A 19,646-nucleotide genomic window follows, 5' to 3' on the forward strand; every position below is an offset into this window, starting at 1 on the left:
CGAGCCTGGGCGGGGCGGGCGGGCGATGCGCGTGCGCAGAGGTGCGGCCGGGGAGGCTCGCGGAGGCTGGAGCTGGAGGCGCGGCGGCGGGGAGCTGAGGTGAGGCGAGGCCGGGGCCTTGCCAGGCCGGGCGGGCGTTTGCGGCGGTGGCTGCCGTTGCTGCTGTCGTGGCCACCGAGGACACTGGTACTAGTCTGGGACTCGGGTTGACCGAGATACCCCGCAGCCTGGGCTCCTCTGGACACCTTAGGCCAGGCTCGCCCGCCACAGGCCCGGACTAGCCCGCGGGCCATTACTTGGGACCTTGAAGATCTGCTAAGAGTAGTTATTACTATTCCCCACCTTTTTTTTTTTTTGAGGCGGAGTCTCGCTCTGTCGCCCAGGCTGGAGCCTCCGCCTCCCGAGTTCAAGCCATTCTCCCGCCTCAGCCTCTCTAAGATTAGGAAACTGAATCCCAGAGGACGGAAGTAAATTGCCCAGGGTGACACCGCGGATCAGTACCTACCAGAGCCTTTTCCGTGACAGCAAGCCACATCCCCAAAACCTCTTTTTTTTTTTTTTTTTTTTTTTTTTGAGACGGAGTCTCGCTCTGTCGCCCAGGCTGGAGTGCAGTGGCGCAATCTCGGCTCACTGCAACCTCCGCCTCCTGGATTCAAGCAATTCTCCTGCCTCAGCCTCCCTAGCAGCTGGGATTACAGGTGCACGACGCCAAACCCGGCCAATTTTTGTATTTTTTGTAGAGACGGGGTTTCACTAGGCTGGTCTCGAACTCCTGACTTCAGGTGATCTACCCGCCTCGGCCTCCCAAAGTGCTGGGATGACAGGTGTGAGCCACTGTGCCCGGCCGCCCCCTGACTCTTAAAAAAAATACATACGATATAGTTGGAATCGTGTAGAAGGGAGTACATCAGGAGGTATATAAGTCGATTTGGGACCTGTAATCCCGGCGACTCGGAGGCTGCGACGGGCGGATCGCTTGAACCCTTGAACCCGGGAGGCGGAGGCTGCAGTGAGCCGAGATCGCACCACTGCACTCCAGCCCGGGAGTCTCCTACAGAGCGAGACTCCGCCTCAAAAAAAAAAAAAAAAAAAGTCAATTTGGGAGTTTCTGTGTCACTATGGATTCTTGAAAAAAAATAGGCCGGGCACGGTGGCTCAAGCCTGTAATCCCAGCACTTTGGGAGGCCGAGACGGGTGGATCACGAGGTCAAGAGCTCGAGACTATCCTGGCTAATACGGTGAAACCCCGTCTCTACTAAAAAATACAAAAAAACTAGCCGGGCCAGGTGGCGGGCGCCTGTAGTCCCAGCTACTCGGGAGGCTGAGGCAGGAGAATGGCGTGAACCCGAGAGGCGGAGCTTGCAGTGAGCTGAGATCCGGCCACTGCACTCCAGCCTGGGCGACAGAGCGAGACTCCGTCTCAAAAAAAAAAAAAAAGAAAAAAATACTGCTCTAGATCTCAGGTTGACTTTTTAATTTCCCATCTTTAAAATTTAACTAGACCAGAAGACTGGTACTTGAACCTTTTTTTGGAGAACTGTGCAGAGGTGAAGCTCCCTTCCCCAAGGCTGCCTGCCTCCACCTGTTGCTCCTTCATAGCCCCACAGGCCTTTAGAACACACCCATCACAGAATAGTTACCAATTATTCCTTAGTCTGAGCCGAAGGGATTGCCACAACCTCTGACAGAACTCCTTCAGTTCCTTTTACATGACATTTTGTCACCAGAAAGTTAAGCATAAGGAGAAAGTCAGTAGCTGGGTGAAAAGATCCAACAGTTCAGAAGAGGAATCATTTGAGTGGTCAGAGCAAATAACAGCCTTTGCCACCAGATTTGAGAGAAATAGGAAGAAGTGTTAAAAAATAATCTGTTTCACATTGAAATTTGAGAGGCCATCGCATGATTTTTTTTTTAAGATGGAAAAATAATGGAAAACAAGAAAACTTTCTTAGGACAAATGGCACTGCCAATGTAATGCAACAGTGTCAGTGAACTGCAGATTAGATATGCCAAAAGTTAAACCAGTTCAAGAAAATTTACTGAACTCAGAAGGAAAAGGTAATAGATAAAAACTGAGAGACAAAGATGGGAGACATGGAGAAGGGGTACAAAAAATTAATAATTAAATATGAGTTCCAGAAGGGGATAATAGAGCTGACTGCAGAAGAGCAATAATCAAATAGTAGAAGAAAATTTACTAAGTTGGTGAAAATTTTTGAATTCTCAGATTTAAAGGATTCATGAAATACCAGGTAAAAAGAAATGAAAGGAAAGACAACCATATTTAGGTCTGAGTTAACAATGAAAGGTGCTGAGTTTTTTTGTTTTTTGTTTTTCGTTGTTTGAGACGGAGTTTCACTCTTGTTGTCCAGGCTGGAATGCAGTGGCACAATCTTGTCTCACCTCAACCTGCTTCCTGGTTTCAAGTGATTCTCTTGCCTCAGCCTCCCGAGTAGCTGGGATTACAGGTGCCCACTACCATGCCCGGCTAATTTTTTATATTTTTAGTAGAGATGGGGTTTCACCATGTTGACCAGGCTGGTCTCGGACTCCTGACCTCAGGTGATCCACCCGCCTCAACCTCCTAAAGTGCTGGGATTACAGGCGTGAGCCACGGCGCCCAGCCCTGAATTCAGTTTCTAAAAGTAAAAATTCTACAGGTCGTTTTTACTGAGCACAAAGTAATAAAATTAGAAATGAATAGCCACAAATTAAGCAAAAAAGTCTAGGTATTTGGAATTTTTTTTAAAAACAACAATTTTAGGCCCGGACTAGCACCGCGGGCCATTACTTGAGACCTCGAAGATCTGCTAAGAGTAGTTATTACTATTCCCTTTTTTTTTTTTTTGAGGTGGAGTCTCGCTCTGTCACCTAGAATGGAATGCAGTGGCGCGATCTTGGCTCACTGCAACCTCCGCCTCCTGGGTTCAAGCTATTCAAGCCAGTGCCTCACACCTGTAATCCCAGCACTGTAGGAGGCCAAGGTGGGCAGATCACTGGAGGTCAGGAGTTCGAGACCAGCCTGGCCAACATGGTGAAACCCCATCTCTACTAAAAATACAAAAACTAGCTGGACATGGTGGCGGGCGCCTGTAATCCCAGCTACTCGGGAGACCGAGGCAGGAGAATCACTTGAACCTAAGAGGCAGAGGTTGCAGTGAGCCAAGATCACACCACTGCACTCCAGCCTGGCGACAGAGTGAGACTCCATCTCAAAAAAAAAAAAATTTGGCCGGGTGTGATGGCTCACACCTGTAATCCCAGCACTTTGGGAGCCTGAGGCAGGTGGATCACCTGAGGTCAGGAGTTTGAGACCAGCCCGACCAACATGGTGAAACGCCATCCCTACTAAACAGAAAACATTAGCCAGGTGTAGTGGTACCTGCCTATAATCCCAGCTACTTGGGAGGCTGAGGCAGGAGAATCGCTTGCATCCGGGAGGCGGAGGTTGCAGTGAGCCCTGATTGCGCCATTGCACTCCAGCCTGGGTGACAAGAGCAAAACTCCATCTCAAAATAATAATAATAATAATTTGTAAAGTCAGGGTTTCCCTGTGTTGCCCAGGCTGGTCTCAAACTCCTTGCCTCTGGCAATCTTCCCACCTTGGCCTTCCAAAGTGTTGGGAATACAGGTGTGAGCCACCATACCTGGCCCAGGATTTATTCTTCACACCTCTGTCCCCCATTCAATCCACTATCAGGATATATCTCTTCTGTTCCTGTAACGAACATGTATGGAATCATCTCCCCAGCATTCTCCCCTTTATTTTCACTTGGAAAATGCCCCTTACTCCCACTCAAAAAAACTTTTTCTTTTCTTTGTTTTCTTTCCTCCATCACTTCTTTATTTTGCTATTTTCCCCTCAGGTGCAGAGAATTGAGCCAGCCATACTCATTTATCCACACTGTCATTAACAAGGCCTTTCTCATTTTATCTTTTTTTCTCTTCATTCCAGTTTCCACTCATGTTCTTTCTCTCCCTTCTTAGGTAGTCACTCCAATGTGTTCGATATATGTCTTTGAATATACATGTATCTTTCAGTAATATGTAATGTTGTTTTATGTATGTATGTGTTTTAAATGTACCTAACTGATACTGTGTTACAGATCTCATTCTGTTTCTTTTTCATGTTTATGTAAATACTTCTGACTATTGCATACTGTTGTCTTAAATGACCTCATACCCTGGCCACTGGTGCTGGGCCAAGATGAGCCAGAGTCCTTACCCAGAATTTTTTGAACTGAAACTGAGAAAGAAAATTTGCCTCCAGTGTGGAAGCCATAAAATGTAAAACATACGAGCTGTCAGCAGCCACGTGTCAGTTGGTTCCATATGGAACCAGCTCGCCTGCAGTGAAAAAGAAGGCGACATGCAGAAAGCAGCAGAGGTGAGAGACTAAGAGTCTGGGAAGCTCTCAAATCTCTGGTTCCAGTTGTTCCTGAAGCTTCATATTCCTCCCATTACCATGGTTTATTCAACTCTTCATGGATTCCATGAGCTAGTAAATCTCAACACCTTCACCTTGTGCCTACTAAGGTAGTTCAGATTGAGGTTCTATCACTTGCAACTAAGAGGACTAACTATTTACAACCTCCAAAACATATCTTATGTTTGATAGTGGGTGTTTTGTATTTTGGGTTTTGTTGTTGTTATTGAGAGACAGGGTCTACATGTAGGAATGGAGTTGCTAGATCATAGGATGATTCATTGTTCAATTTTTTGAGGAAGTACCATACTGTTTATCATAGAATTACCACTGCAGGTGCCTGCCACGTGCACAGCTAATTTTTGTACGTTTGGTAGAGATAGGGTTTCAACATGTTGCCCAAGCTGGTTTTGAACTCCTGAACTCAAGCAGTCCACCCGCCTTGGCCACCTAAAGTGCTGAGATTACAGGTATGAGCCACTGCACCCTGCCAAGGGGGCATAATTGACATTTATTCATAAAAATATTGAGTCTTCAGGCCTGGCATGGTTTTTTGGGATTTTTTGTTGTTGTTTTTTTGAGACAGGGTCTCACTTTGTCACCCAGGCTGGAGTGCAGTGGAACGATCTCGGCTCACTGCAACCTTTGCCTTCCAGGTTCAAGCGATTTTTCTGCCTCAGCCTCCCTAGTACCTGGGACTACAGGTGCATGCCACTACTCCCACTAATTTTTGTTTTTTTAATGGAGACAGGATTTCACCATGTTAGTCATTCTGGTCTCGAACTCCTGACCTCAGGTGATCCACTCGCTTTGGCCTCCAAAAGTGCTGGGATTACAGGCATGAGCTACCATGCCCAGCCAACTATTTTTTGCTCTCTTGTTTTTGTTTTGTTTTGTTTTTTAATAGACAGGGTCTTGCTTTTGCAGTGGTGCAACCATAACTCACGGCAGCCTTGAACTCCTGGGTTTAAGCAATCGTCCTGCCACTGTGCCCAGCCGACGGGGCATAATTGACATTAAAAAATAATGAGTCGGCCGGGCGCGGTGGCTCACACCTGTAATCCTAGCACTTTGGGAGGCCAAGGCAGAAGAATCACGTAAGCTCAGGGGTTTGAGACCAGCCTGGGCAACACAGCAACACTTCCTCTCAACTAAAATAAAATTTTAAAAACTTAACCCGGGTATGGTGGTGCACAGTCATAGTCCCAGGAACTTGGGAGACTGAGGCGGGAAGATCACTTGAGCTCAAGAGTTTGAACCTGTAGTGAGGCATAATTGAGCCACTGGACAACAGAGTGAGACCTTATCTGGAAAAAAAAAAAAAAAAAAATTTCAGAAAAGAGCAAGTGGCCAAGATACAGAAAAAAATGTTCAGGCCGGGCACAGTGGCTCACGCCTATAATCCCAGCACTTGGGGAGGCCAAGGCGGGGCAGATCACAAAGTCAGGAGATGGAGACAATCCTGGCTAACACGGTGAAACCCCGTATCTACTAAAAATACAAAAAATTAGCCAGGTATGGTGGCAGGCACCTGTAGTCCCAGCTACTTGGGAGGCTGAGGCAGGAGCATCACTTGAACCTGGGAGGTGGAGGTTGCAGTGAGCCAAGATCCCACTACTGCACTCCAGTCTGGGTAACAGGGCGAGATTCTGTCTCAAAAATAAAACAACTACTAGACATAATTAAAGTGACATAAAAATGATATAGAAAGAATGAAGGAAAATAAGCATTCCATTAAAATTGTTGTTGGGAGTACAAATTGATGTAATATAGGACCCTTCTGGAGATCAGTTTGGCAGTGGGTATCAGATGTCTTAGAAATGTGCATGCCTTTTGATACAAAATACCATTTGGTGAAATCTACCCTAAGGACTGAGGGAGGTACACAAAAATCTTGCAACAAGGCTATTCGTTACATCGTTCTTACAGCCAACAACAACAAAAGGAAATCCAAATGTTCATTTGAGCTATGTAAACTTAAAATTATGATTTTTTCTTTTTTAAGAGACAGGGTCTTGCTTACATTGCCCAGGCCACAGTACAGTGGCTATTCCTAGGCATGATCATAACACACTCCTGGGCTCAAGCAAGCCTCCTGCCTCAGCCTTCCAAGTAGAGGGGACCACCAGCATGTGTCACTGCACCCAGCTAAATTACTGTATTTTTGTCATTTTAAAAGTTGGATAAAGCCGGGTGCGGTGGCTCACGCCTGTAATCCCAGCACTTTGGGAGGCTGAGGCGGGTGGATTGCCTGAGGTCAGGAGTTAGAGACCAGCCTGGCCAACATAGTGAATCCCTGCCTCTGCTAAAAATATAAAAATTAGCTGGGTGTGGTGGCGGGCACCTGTAATCCCAGCAACTCCAGAGGTTGAGGCAGGAGAATTGCTTGAACCCGGGAGGCAGAAGTCGCAGTGAGCCACAATCATGCCACTGCACTCTAGTCTGGGTGACAAAGCGAAACTCCATCTCAAAAAAAAAAAAAAAAGGTGGATAAATGCACTCACTGATAAGATTCACTGATATTCATATTATTGTCTGATAAAAACAAGTTACCAAATCTACCAAAGAGTTTTGTCTTCATATGTAGTTGGGCCTGGAAAGGTAAACCACTAGATAGCAACTGTCTTTAAGTAGGAAGGTTTAGTGTCTATTTTCATGTTCTTTTTGTATCTCTGTATTTTCAGATTAACTCGGTTTTCTAATGAAGATAGATTCTTTTGTAATAAGGAAAAATAGAGAAACTTCATATTTAACTACTACAATAAACACAGTGGAAAGTGGAAGCTTAATGTAGTTATTGAAAATTATAATTTTGAAAATTGTAAATAAACTGAGCCAAATGTAGTAGGAGTAAACAAAATGCTTGCTTTAACTATTATGTAATGTATATTGAGAATGCAGAAGGAGCTGGGCGCAGTGGCTCATGCCTCTAATCTCAGCACTTTGGGAGTCTGAGGCGGGCGGCTCACCTGAGGTCAGGAGTTCGAGACTAGCCTGACCAACATGGAGAAACCCATCTCTATTAAAAATACAAAATTAGCTGGGCATGGTGGCACATACCTGTAATCTCAGCTACTCGGGAGGCTGAGGCAGGAGAATCGCTTGAACATGGGAGGCAGAGGTTGTGGTGAGCCAGGATTGCACCAGTGCACTCCAGCCTGGGCAACAAGAGCGAAATTCCATCTCGAAAAACAAAAAAAAATGCAGAGGGAAATAAAGAAAATGAACATAGTTATTAAAATGGAAAAGTCTAGCTATTTTTTCTTTTATCAATAAACAATTTATTAAATGTTTACTAAAAATTTAAAAATTTATAAATTAAAAATAATATAAAAATTGAATCCAGTTCATTCAAGTAGCTTCACAACAATGATTAAAAGAAAGGTGGAGCTGGGCACAGTGGCTCACGCCTATAATCCCAACACTTTGGGAAGCCAAGGCAGGCGGATCATGAGGTCAGACGTTGAAGACCAGCCTGGCCAACATGGTGAAACGCTGTCTCTACTAAAAATACAAAAAGTAGCTGGGCACAATGGCACATTCCTGTAATTCCAGCTACTCGGGAGGCTGAGGCAGGAGAATTGCTCGAACTGGGACCCGGGAGGTGGAGGTTGCAGTGAGCTGAGATCGTGCCACTGCACTCCAGCCTGGGCTACAGAGCAAGATTCCATCTCAAAAAAAAAGGAAAAAAAAAAAAAGTAAGGTGGAGACCAGTGGCAGTGCCAACAGTGCGAAGAGATGGGTGGTGTGGTGGGGAATGGGCTTTAGCCTTCTGTAATCACCATCAGTTAACTTCCCTCAAAGCTTCATCAGAAAAGCTTTGTTCAGCTTTCAAGTCAAATCTCTTTTAGAGAAATTCTGGCACTCCAGTAATGGAGAGTTTCCACATGACACCACAGGCCCCAGGTCTATTCTGTTATGTATTTTCAAAATCAATAAACATATTGTCTCGGACTTTGCTTTGACCCCTTTCTTATTCCTGGGTTTCAGAACCATGTGTGCTCAGTACTGCATCTCCTTTGCTGATGTTGAAAAAGCACATATCAACATTCGAGATTCTATCCACCTCACACCAGTGCTAACAAGCTCCATTTTGAATCAACTAACAGGGCGCAATCTTTTCTTCAAATGTGAGCTCTTCCAGAAGACAGGATCTTTTAAGGTAACAATCCTTTTTCTCAGCATATCATGTTTGTTTTCAAACCCCTTCACATATCAATTTGATTCTGACCACCCAATGAGACAGGCAAAGAAGTAAATTAATGCCTTTACACGGTTGGAAAAGAGGTTACAGAAATTTTCCTTGCAAGTTCTTGTTTTACCTAGCATCATAGTGTTGATAAGCCACTTTACACAGTCACAAAATCCTTATAATTAAGATCATATATATAACTATCCAAGTAATTTTTATATATAATATGTATGTGTGTGTATATATATAGTATATACATAAAATACAGTCATGTGCTACATAACGTTTCAGTCAATGATAGACCACCTATATGATGGTGGTCCTTGGCCCCATAAGGTTATAATACCATACATTTACTGTACCATTTCTGTGTTTAGATACAGAAATACTTGTCATTGTGTTATAGCTGCCTACAGTATTCAGTGCAGTAACATGCTACACAGGGTTTGCAGCCTAGGAGCAATAGGCTGTAACAGCTGGGTTTGTATAAAAGTACACTCTATGATGCACATACAATGATGACATTGCCAAATCATGCATTTCTCAAAACATATCCCCATCCTTAAGGAAAGCATGACTTTATTATATATACCATCACTTACCATCTAAACTAAGACATAATTTATTATCCAAACTAGGACATGTTTCAGACTAAAAGAAGCAACCTGAAATGGCTAAACTGAGACACCCAAACTGTTGTAGGCAAATTGGAAAGTGTGATCACTCTGTATATGACCCAAGTTTAAGCATTCACTGTTATCAACCTGCTATACATGGATACATTATGAATATAAAAGATCTAAGCCTGGGCCACAGGGCAAAACCCTGTCTACAAAAAATACAAATATATGCCAGGCACAGTGGCTCACACCTGTAATCCCAGCACTATGGGAGGCTGAAGCAGGTAGATCATCTGAGGTCAGGAGTTTGAGACCAACCTGACCAACATGATGAAACACTTTTTCATTTTGTTTTGTTTGGAGACGGAGTCTCGCTCTGTCCCCCAGGCTGGAGTGCACTGGCACCATCTCAGCTCACTGCAAGCTCCACCTTCCAGGTTCACACCATTCTCCTGCCTCAGCCTCCCGAGTAGCTGGGACTACAGGCGCCCACCACCACGCCTGGCTAATTTCTTTTTGTATTTTTGGTAGAGATGGGGCTTCACTGTGTTAGCCAGGATGGTCTTGATCTCCTGACCTCGTGATCCGCCCGCCTTGGCCTCCCAAAGTGCTGGGATTACAGGCGTGAGCCACAGTGCCCGGCCTTGGTGAAACCCTTTCTACTAAAAATACAAAATGAGCCGGTCTTGGTGCCAGGACCTGTAATGCCAGCTGCTTGGGAGGCTGAGGCAGGAGAATCGCTTGAACCCAGAAGGCGGAGGTTGCAGTGAGCTGAGATTGCACCACTGCACTCCAGTGTGAGCAATAGAGCAAGACTCCATCTCAAAAATAAATAAATAAATAAAAATGAAAAAGGCCGGGCGCGGAGGCTCACGCATGTAATCCCAGCACTTTGTGGGGCTAAGGCAGGTGGATCACGAGGTCAGGAGATCGCGACCATCCTGGCTAACACAAGGAAACCCTGTCTCTACTAAAAGTTCAAAAAAATTAGCTGGGCATGGGGGTGGGCACCTGTAGTCCCAGCTACTCGGGAGGCTGAGGCAGGAGAATAGTGTGAACCTAGGAAGTGGAGCTTGCAGTGAGCCGAGATCGCAGCACTGCACTCCAGCCTGGGTGACAACAGAGCGAGACTAGGTCTTAAAAAAAAAAAATTTAGCCAGGCTTGGTGGCAGGGGCCTATAATCCCAGCTACTTGGGAGGCTGAGGCAGGAGAATCACTTGAACCCGACCCTGGGGGAAGGTGCGGTGTGGGAAGGCGGACATTGCAGTGAGCTGAGATTGGGCCACTGCACTCCAGCTGGGGTAACAGAGACTCCATCTCAAAAAAACAAAAAATAAAAAAATAAAGATGCACATGAGATACTTAGAAGGTAAATTGATAAGATTTGGTGACAGATTGGATGTGCATGTTAAGTATAGAAAATCTAGAAAAGCTCCTTGCTTTTCAAAACAATGTTTTAATCAAGTATGTGAATTCACCATCCCTCTTTTTCAGATCCGTGGTGCTCTTAATGCCGTCAGAAGCTTGGTTCCTGATGCTTTAGAAGGGAAGCCGAAAGCTGTTGTTACTCACAGCAGTGGAAACCATGGCCAGGCTCTCACCTATGCTGCCAAACTGGAAGGTACTTGATTTCTCAAGGTACTGGGTAGATCATCAGAAAGGAGGGGAAAAGTGTCCTTCATTTCCATGAGAGTGATGATAGCTTTGGGAAGTAACTTTCCAAAGAAATCTCCATCTGATTGCAAGCAATATGAACATCAGTTTCTTTTAATTTTTTTTTGTTGTTGTTGAAAACAAGAGTCTTGCTTTTGTCACCCAGGCTGGGAAGCAGTGGCGTGATCTCAGCCCACTGGAACCTCCGCCTCCCGGGTTCCTGCCTCAGCCTCCTGAGTAGCTGGGACTACAGGTGCACACCACCACGCCTGACTAATTTTCTTTATTTTACAAATACAAAATACTAATTTCACCATGTTGCCCAGGCTGGTCTCGAACTCCTGGGCTCAGGCAGTCCACCCGCCTTGGCCTCCCAAAGTGCCAAGATTACAGGCGTGAGCCACCACACCTGGCTGAACATGTTTGTTTGTTTTTTGTTTTTTGTTTTTTTTTTGAGAGGGAGTCTCGCTCTGTCACCCAGGCTAGAGTGCAGTGGCATGATCTCGGCTCACTACAAGCTCCACCTCCCAGGTTCACACCATTGTCCTGCTTCATTCCCAGGTATCTGGGACTACAGGCGCCCACCACCATGCCCGGCTATTTTTTTTTTTTTTTTTTTGTATTTTTAGTACAGATGGGGTTTCACCGTGTTAGCCAGGATGGTCTTGATCTCCTGACCTCGTGATCCACCCGCCTCAGCCTCCCAAAGTGCTGGGATTACAGGCGTGAGCCACCACATCTGACCACATAAGTTTCGGTTCTAAATTCTCCTGACTTGTAGTAACCAAACATGTTTTCCTCTCCCAGGAATTCCTGCTTATATCGTGGTGCCCCAGACAGCTCCAGACTGTAAAAAACTTGCAATACAAGCCTACGGAGCGTCAATTGTATACTGTGAACCTAGTGATGAGGTAAGGAGAGCAGTGTTTGGTACCACCTTAACAGCTTTCATTTGACCAATGGCTCTTTCTACCTTACCAGCTGCTCCTTCTCAGCCTCGTTTGTGGTTTCCTCTTTATTTCTGTTACATGCTCAACCTTTTCTCTATCTACACTCACAAGATCTCATTAGTCTCATTGCTTAAATTATTACCTATGGTCTAACAACTCCAACTTCTCTCCCCTTAACAGCCGACTTTTATATCCAACAGCTACCTAATTTCCCACTTGATGTCTTAAAAGGCATCTCAAACTACATCTAAAACCAAACTCCTGATCTTACGTCCCTATATTTCTTCCCTTCCAGGCTTTCTCATCTTAGTAAATGGCGATTTTTATTCTTCTAGTTACTCAAACAAAAAAAGTTGGAGTCATCTTTGTGTTTCTGAAATTTTTTTTTTGTTGTTGTTAGAGATGGAGTCTTCCTATGTTGTGGGATCCTCCTGCCTCAGCCTGTTGAGTAGCTAGGACTACAGGTGCATGCCACCACACCTGATTGCTTTATTTTTTGTAGACAGGGTCTCACGGTTGCCCAGGCTGGTCTCAAACCCCTGGGCTCAAGCAATCCTCCCACCTTGCCCTCTCAAAATGCTAGGCTCACAGGCATGACCCACTGCACACAGCCAGGAATCATCTTTGATAACCCTCTCATACCCCACATCCAAATCTCAGTCTGCTTTCAACATACTTCCGTAACCCAACTGCTTCTGTGTCTACCGTTAACCACCCTGATTCAGACCAACATTAATTCTCACCTATATTCAATTCAGTAGCCACACTGGTCTCACTGCATCCACCTTTGCCCTACTATAGGGTTTTTTGAGCAACCAGAGCTCTCCATTTAACAAAGTCAGAACTCGTCTCTTTTCAAGTCAAAATTTTCTGTTGGTTTCCCATCTCATACACAGTGGAAACCAGAGTTCTTGCAATCATCTAAGCCCTGGATAAACTCAAACATTCCTATCTTTTTGACCTCATCTTTTTTTTTTTGAGACAGAATCTCCCTCTGTCACCGAGGCTGGAGTGCAATGGCATGATCTCTGCTCACTGCAACCTCCGCCTCCCGAGTCCAAGCAATTCTTCTGCCTCCGCCTCCCGAGTAGCTGGGACTACAGGCGTGTGTCAGCACGCCCAACTAATTTTTGATTCTTTAGTAGAGACAGGGTTTCACCATATTGGCCAGGCTGGCCTCGAACGCCTGACCTCATGTTCCGCCTGCCTTGGCCTCCCAAAGTGCTGGGATTACAGGTGTAAGCCACCGCACCCAGCCCCTCATCTTCTTTTATTGAGACAGGGTCTCGCTCTGTCCAACCCAGGCTGGAATGCGGTAGTTCGATCTCAGCTCATAGCAGCCTCTGCTTCCAGGGTTCAAGAGATTCTCATGCCTCAACCACCAGAGTAGCTGGGATTACAGGCACGTGCCACCACACCTGGCTAATTTTTGTGTTTTCAGTAGAGACAGGGTTTCGCCGTGTTGGCAAGGCTGGTCTTGAACTCCTGACCTGAAGTGATTCGCCCACCTTGGCCTCCCAGAGTGCTGGGATTATAGGCATGAGCCACTGCACCCAGCCTTGACCTCATCTTCTATTACTTCTCTTGCCCTCTCTGTGCCAGCCATACTAACCTTTACAGCTGTTCCTCAGAAAGGCCAAGCACTCCTACTTTGTAGTCTTTGCACTGTTACCCCCTCCCTGGAATATTCTAGACATCCACAGCACTTATTCAGATCTTTTAAAATGTCACTTTACTAGAGGCTCTTCTTGGCTACCCTATATGAAATAAATTCCTTCATTTTACTCCACTGCACTTAGACATACCATATATTTACTTCACTCATCTCTACCATATAATATAACCCCCTTGAGGGCAGAGATATTTTGTTTATTAACATATATATCTCTAGTACCGGAACAAAGTCTGAAAAAAGTAGATGGTCAATAAAATGTTGAATGACCAAATGGAACTTGTTGGGGACTCTATTAAATACAAATCAATTAAACTAAATTAATGTACTTTCAGTCCAGAGAAAATGTTGCAAAAAGAGTTATAGAAGAAACAGAAGGCATCATGGTACATCCCAACCAGGAGCCTGCAGTGATAGCTGGACAAGGGACAATTGCCCTAGAAGTGCTGAACCAGGTAAAATAGCCGAGTTCTTCTGGTTAGCTACTGGTAAAACTGTTGGGCTATATTCAATTATTTTATATGTACACATAAAATATAAAATTGCTTACTAATACGCCTATTTACAGTTTATATTCTTTTCACTGAAGGTTCCTTTGGTGGATGCACTGGTGGTACCTGTAGGTGGAGGAGGAATGGTTGCTGGAATAGCAATTACAATTAAGGTGAGCAACTTCTGGAAGATTCCCTACTTTAAGCAGAGGATTTATTTTACATCATAAATGATTTGTATACATGTGCTCAAAATTCTGCACACATTACCATTCCTTCCCCTTATTCCTTTGGGACTTGAGATGAAGGCCCATCTCTGCCTCACTACTCTTATTTACTATTTTTTTTTTTTTCAAGACAGACTCTTGCTGTGTCACCCAGGCTGGAGTGCAGTGACACGATCCTGGCTCACTTCAGCCTCCACCTCCCGGGCTCAAGCAATTCTCCTCTCAGCCTCCTGAGTAGCTAGGATTACAGGCACATGCCACCACACCCCGCTAATTTTTTTGTATTTTTTTTGCAGTAGAGACGGCGTTTCACCATGTTGATAAGGCTGGTCTTGAACTCCTGACCTCGTGATCTGCCTGCCTTGGCCTCCGAAAGTGCTGGGATTACAGGCGTGAGCCACTGCGCCTGGGCTATTTATTATTTTTAGTATTTTTATTTTTTTTAAGAGATGGGGGTCTTGCTATGTTGGCCAGGTTGGTCTTGAACTCCTGGGCTCAAGCAATCCTTATTCTGGCCTCCCAAAGTGCTAGGATTACAGGTGTGAGCCACTGCACCCAGCCAACTCTCTTCTTAATCCATGACAATTTTACAGCACAAAAGCGGTTACCATAAGTGACACCATCAGTCTTTTCCCTGAATTCCATGTCATCAAGCTACTATCCATACCAAGAGGCTACCTTTTTCTCAAATTACCAGGAGAATCAGATGTGATCCAGGCAATGGAAGGCTAGTATCAGACATGTAATTTATTTATAAAGTGCTTGAAAATATTTTCATTACATCCATAAAATGAAAGGCTCTTACTTGGGCAGAAATGTATTACTTATTGTTCCTATTTTCTTTTTTTTTTTTTTTTTTTTTTTGAGACAGTCTAGCTCTGTTGCCCAGGCTGGAGTGTAGTGGTGTGATCTCAGCTCACTGCAACCTGTGCCTCCCGAGTTCAAGCGATTCTCCTACCTCAGCCTCTCGAGTAGCTGGGATTACAGGTGCCCACCACCATGCCTGGCTAATTTTTGTATTTTTAGTTGAGACTGCATTTCACCATGTTGGCCAGGCTGGTCTTGAACTCCTGACCTCAGCTGATCTAACTGCCTTGGGCTCCCAAAGTGTTGGGATTACAGGCGTAAGCCACCACACCCTGCCCCTATTTTCTTTTAGACATACAGGCAATGTTGTGGTTTGTTGTAAGATGTCTTAATATTCCTCTTCCCAGGCTCTGAAACCTAGTGTGAAAGTATATGCTGCTGAACCCTTGAATGCAGATGATTGCTACCAGTCCAAGCTGAAGGGGGAACTGATGCCCAATCTTTATCCTCCAGAAACCATAGCAGATGGTGTCAAATCCAGCATTGGCTTGAACACCTGGCCTATTATCAGGGACCTTGTGGATGATATCTTCACTGTTACAGAGGATGAAATTAAGGTAAGGCTCCAACAGGAAAATAAATAACAAAGCATGGTATAACTTCTTAGGCAGAAGAACCTTCTGTTAGGAGTAGCAAGTGACCCACGGGAACTTGACTAGGTAACTTCATGACATGGGAGGGTACCCTAGATGTATTAATGACAACCCTCTTGACAGAAGCAGAGTTAGAATTAAAGAAAAGCTTTGGGAAGCATGTATACACAGTGATAAGAAAATTCAAACTGGACATATATTCTCATCTGACCTTTATAAGTAAACCAACTAGACTCCCCTTTCACTAATTCCTACTCCCTTCCATATCAACAGCGTGCAACCCAGCTGGTGTGGGAGAGGATGAAACTACTCATTGAACCTACAGCTGGTGTTGGAGTGGCTGCTGTGCTGTCTCAACATTTTCAAACTGTTTCCCCAGAAGTAAAGAACATTTGTATTGTGCTTAGTGGTGGAAATGTAGACTTAACCTCCTCCATAACTTGGGTGAAGCAGGCTGAAAGGCCAGCTTATCAGTCTGTTTCTGTTTAATTTACAGAAAAGGAAACGGTGGGATTCAGTGTCTTTAGATACTGAAGACATTTTGTTTCCTAGTCAGTCAACTCTTAGTTATCAGATTCTTAATGGAGAGTGGTTATTTCATTAAGATTTAATAGTTTTTTTGGACTAAGTAGTAGAAAAACTTTCATACTTAACTGAGACATTTTGTCAAGGCTAAAAAAAAGTCTTGCAAAATGGGACAGCAGACTGACAGGCTGACATAGAAAATAAACTGCCCAATCACAACTTGTGCCTCCCATCCCTACTACTGGCTGGTACCGGTAAGAAGGAATCTCTTTGAATCCATTACTCCATGCCCTCCTGAGGCACTATTGAAGAACTCTCACTTTTCACCCAGGGTACTGGTTCTGGTACATATGGATCATAAGTCCATTTGGGGAAAACTCGTTTATAGAGGTTCATCAGTACTGTGTCTTGAGATTTTAGCTTCCCATCAAAGCTGCATTTCATGTGGCCATGGGTACCTAGAAAGAAAACAGAACAAGTCAGTCAAATTAAAAGTAGAAAATTTGAAAGCAATGACTTCCAACCCAATAGTCACTGAGCAACACTGCAGAAATGTAGACATGGTCCCAAATCCCATGTTTCCGTACCTAAAGGCTCCTTGATATGTCCTCTCCGGCCCCACTTTGTTCTCAGCTCCACTGGTTTAAACCACAGCACATCCTCTTAGAATCAAACACATAAAACACCAAGATGAAATATTTACCCACAAAATGGAAACCCAACCTTCATACCACAAAGGCAATCAGATCCCATCCTCCTCCTTCACACCTACCTCTGTTGAAGAACATGTAACGTACTACTGCCATCTTAGTAAAAATTTTGAAAGGATGACCGCTCAAAACAACTCTCTTGATGACCATTCTGTCTGGATCTACTGACATAAGATGGCCTGTAGCAATAAGGCTGTGCATTCCTAAAGCACAAAAGCAAAGAAGCTATTTAGGAATTTACAGGCCAAAGTCTTCATTTATTGCCCCAGTCCATCTAAAGACCCATGTAAGAGCCTGGTTTGTCATCCCTGCCCTAGCCCAATCTGAAGCTAAGACTGGTAAACTGCTAAGTCCATACTTAACCTTGTCAGTAGGTTCTTGAAAACTTGTACTTGAAGAGAAATGATGTATAACAAAACCATATTTTTTCTCATCAGTTGTTACAAGGAAAGGATGTTGAACAAAAGGCAGTTATTTGAAGACTGGCTATACACTGTTTCACTTAAAAGTTGCAGTTTTCATTGTTCTATTAACAACGTTACGTGAAGACTTACTGTATTTGAAAACCATCATTACCTTCTCCATACCATTTGGCTCCCAAATCTAAATACAGAAGAGAAAACAGTGTTCATCCTATTAAGGGCCTACAGGGTCTGTTCATCTCTGTGGCTCGACTTACCATTGCTTTTCTGCTTGAAAAGCAGCACCGATGCAGGAGGAAAAGTGATTGGTGCATAGACTGTCACCACCAGGGCCATGTCAGCAGTCAGGAATCTCTGCAATTTATGTTTGTCCGCTGCCATAAGGGTTAAAATATGAAAACCAAAACCATTTTGAGAAACCAGAGGCAATAGAGGCCTGTGAAAAGCTGTATTAGTGCAACTCTTAAACCTACGGCAGCTTCTACTTCTCTAATCCACTAGTTCTCAAAAATTTTCTCTGCCTCAATACACCTAAAAGATAGTCTAGTCCTATCAGTAACTTTTTTTTTTTTTCGAGTTTGAGTATCGTTCTTGTCACCCAGGCTGGAGTGCAATGGCGTGATCTCAGCTGAATGCAACCTCCGCCTCCCGGGAACAAGCAATTCTCCTGCCTCAGCCTCCTGAGTAGCTGGGATTATAGGCACAGGCCACCACTCCCGGCTGATTTTTGTATTTTTAGTAGAGACAGGGTTTCACCATGTTGTCCAGGCTGGTCTCGAACTCCTGACCTTGTGATCCACCCACCTCAATCTCCCAAAGTGCTGGGATTACAGGCATGAGCCACAGTGCCAGGCTGTATCAGTAACTTTTTATTTAATTATTTTGAGATGGTGTCTTGCTCTAGTTGCCCACGCTGGAGTGCAATGGCACCATCTCTGCTCACTGCAACCTCCACCTCCCAGGTTCAAGCAATTCTCCCACCTCAGGCACCCGAGTAGCTGGAATTGCAGGCGCCTGATCAGTAACTTTTTTATCTGGAGTCAGAATCTTGGAGCCTAGACTGTATGTGATGTTCTACCTTCAATGTAGCTTTCATTAAAATATTTAAAGGGCAGTGGTGTGAACACAGCTCACTGGAGCCTAAAACTCCTGGGCTCACTGGCTCAGGCAGTCCCTCTCGCCTCAGCCTCCCAAGTAGCTGAGGCTGCAAAGCACATGCCGCCACACCTGGCTAAGTTTTTTAAAAATTTTGGCAGAGCGCAGTGGCTCACGCCTGTCATCCCAGCACTTTGGGAGGCCGATGCAGGCGGATTACCTGAGGTCGGGAGTTCCAGACCAGCCAGGCCAAGATGGTGAAACCCTATCTCTACTAATAATACAAAAAGTAGCTGGGCATGGTGGTACACGCCTATAATCCCAGCTGCTTGGGAGGCTGAGACAGGAGAATCACTTGAACCTAGTAGGCAGAGGTTGCAGTGAGCCAAGATCCTGCCACTGCACTCCAGCCTGGGCAACAAGAGCAAAACTCCATCTCCCCAAAAATGAAATTTTTTTTGTAGAGGCCGGGCATGGTAGCTCATCCCTAAAAATCCCAGCACTTTGGGAGGCCAAGGCACATGTGCAGATAACCTGAGGCCAAGAGTTTGAGACCAGACTGGCCAACGTGGTGAAACCCCATCTCTACTAAAAATACAAAAATTAGCTGGGCGTGGTGGCAGACGCCTGTGGTCCGAGCTACTTGGGAGACTGAGGCGCCAGAATCATTTGAACCCGGGAGATGGAGGCTGTAGTGAGCTGAGATCATGCTACCACACTCCAGCCTGGGTGACAGAGCTGGACTCTGTATCAGGAAGAAAAAAAAATTGTAGAGACAGGAGTCTCACACTCCTGACCTCAAGTGATCCTCCTGCCTCAGTCTCTGGAACTAAGACTTTGATTTAGTTCCAGTTCTAAGGATCTGCCTTTACGAAATAAGCAGAGAAGTAAATAAAGTTTTATGCACACAGATCTAATTTAGAGCAAAACATTAGAAATAGCCTAAGTCCTCACCTGTAAAAGCTCAAATAAATATCAGTACATCACATACACTGGAATATATCCAAATGACAATAAAGCATTAAAAGTCTCGTAAACTAATTAATCTTATGGAAAATTGGTCAAAATCAATTAAGTGATAAATGCAATGTTTAACACCATATTTACAATTACAATCCAAATTCTGTTAAAAAAAAAAAACAAAAAACAGAGATCCAGATGAAAATGTATAAAAGTGAATTTTCTCTAATATAAGATAATTG

The 19,646-nt window shown here is 44.5% G+C and overlaps 3 protein-coding genes across 5 annotated transcripts in view; 1 reads left to right on the forward strand and 2 right to left on the reverse strand.

The window, feature by feature from the left end:
* Positions 1 to 16,436, forward strand: SRR (serine racemase). Of its 3 annotated transcripts, XM_037987497.2 has the most exons (9): positions 60 to 99; positions 4,271 to 4,387; positions 8,417 to 8,588; positions 10,734 to 10,860; positions 11,700 to 11,803; positions 13,850 to 13,969; positions 14,104 to 14,178; positions 15,447 to 15,656; positions 15,966 to 16,436. In XM_037987497.2, the coding sequence occupies exons 3-9, from the start codon at positions 8,421 to 8,423 to the stop codon at positions 16,179 to 16,181; spliced, it is 1,020 nt and encodes a 339-aa protein (XP_037843425.1). In that variant the 5' UTR covers positions 60 to 99; positions 4,271 to 4,387; positions 8,417 to 8,420; the 3' UTR covers positions 16,182 to 16,436. The 3 variants fall into 3 exon arrangements, with proteins under 3 accessions (XP_008008017.1, XP_008008019.1, XP_037843425.1); XM_008009826.3 differs by lacking the exon at positions 4,271 to 4,387 and having other exon boundaries at positions 1 to 99; XM_008009828.3 differs by lacking the exon at positions 4,271 to 4,387 and having other exon boundaries at positions 44 to 186.
* Positions 1,095 to 4,332, reverse strand: LOC140708789 (histone demethylase UTY-like). The gene is made up of 3 exons (XM_073005595.1): positions 4,299 to 4,332; positions 2,945 to 3,102; positions 1,095 to 1,452 (listed from the first exon to the last, which is right to left on the reverse strand). Exons 1-3 carry the CDS (start codon positions 4,330 to 4,332, stop codon positions 1,231 to 1,233), a joined length of 414 nt encoding a protein of 137 aa, XP_072861696.1. The 3' UTR covers positions 1,095 to 1,230.
* TSR1 (TSR1 ribosome maturation factor) overlaps positions 15,069 to 19,646 on the reverse strand; it is a 14,304-nt gene continuing 9,726 nt past the window's right edge. Inside the window, exons 12-15 of the mRNA XM_008009825.3 lie at positions 17,607 to 17,723; positions 16,990 to 17,130; positions 16,805 to 16,879; positions 15,069 to 16,675 (exon numbers count right to left, since the gene is read on the reverse strand). Of these exons, the coding sequence (XP_008008016.1) occupies positions 16,497 to 16,675; positions 16,805 to 16,879; positions 16,990 to 17,130; positions 17,607 to 17,723 (512 nt within the window). The 3' untranslated portion in view covers positions 15,069 to 16,496. The remainder of the gene's footprint in view (positions 16,676 to 16,804; positions 16,880 to 16,989; positions 17,131 to 17,606; positions 17,724 to 19,646) is intronic.

Source organism: Chlorocebus sabaeus, chromosome 16 (assembly GCF_047675955.1).
Source record: "Chlorocebus sabaeus isolate Y175 chromosome 16, mChlSab1.0.hap1, whole genome shotgun sequence".
Classification (NCBI taxonomy): domain Eukaryota; kingdom Metazoa; phylum Chordata; class Mammalia; order Primates; family Cercopithecidae; genus Chlorocebus; species Chlorocebus sabaeus.

Excerpts from the sequence above, each read along its gene's own strand:
- SRR (XM_008009826.3), top strand. The coding sequence starts at position 26 with ATGCGCGTGCGCAGAGGTGCGGCCGGGGAGGCTCGCGGAGGCTGGAGC. Across the intron at positions 8,589-10,733 it reads AGAAGACAGGATCTTTTAAG|ATCCGTGGTGCTCTTAATGC; the intron begins GTAACAATCCTT and ends CCTCTTTTTCAG. Across the intron at positions 13,970-14,103 it reads CCCTAGAAGTGCTGAACCAG|GTTCCTTTGGTGGATGCACT; the intron begins GTAAAATAGCCG and ends TTTTCACTGAAG.
- LOC140708789 (XM_073005595.1), bottom strand. The coding sequence starts at position 4,332 with ATGGAACCAACTGACACGTGGCTGCTGACAGCTC. Across the intron at positions 3,103-4,298 it reads CACGTGGCTGCTGACAGCTC|CTGGGATTACAGGCGCCCGC; the intron begins GTATGTTTTACA and ends TCTCCCGAGTAG. Across the intron at positions 1,453-2,944 it reads GGATTACAGGTGTGAGGCAC|AGCAGTATTTTTTTCTTTTT; the intron begins TGGCTTGAATAG and ends CCTGAGATCTAG.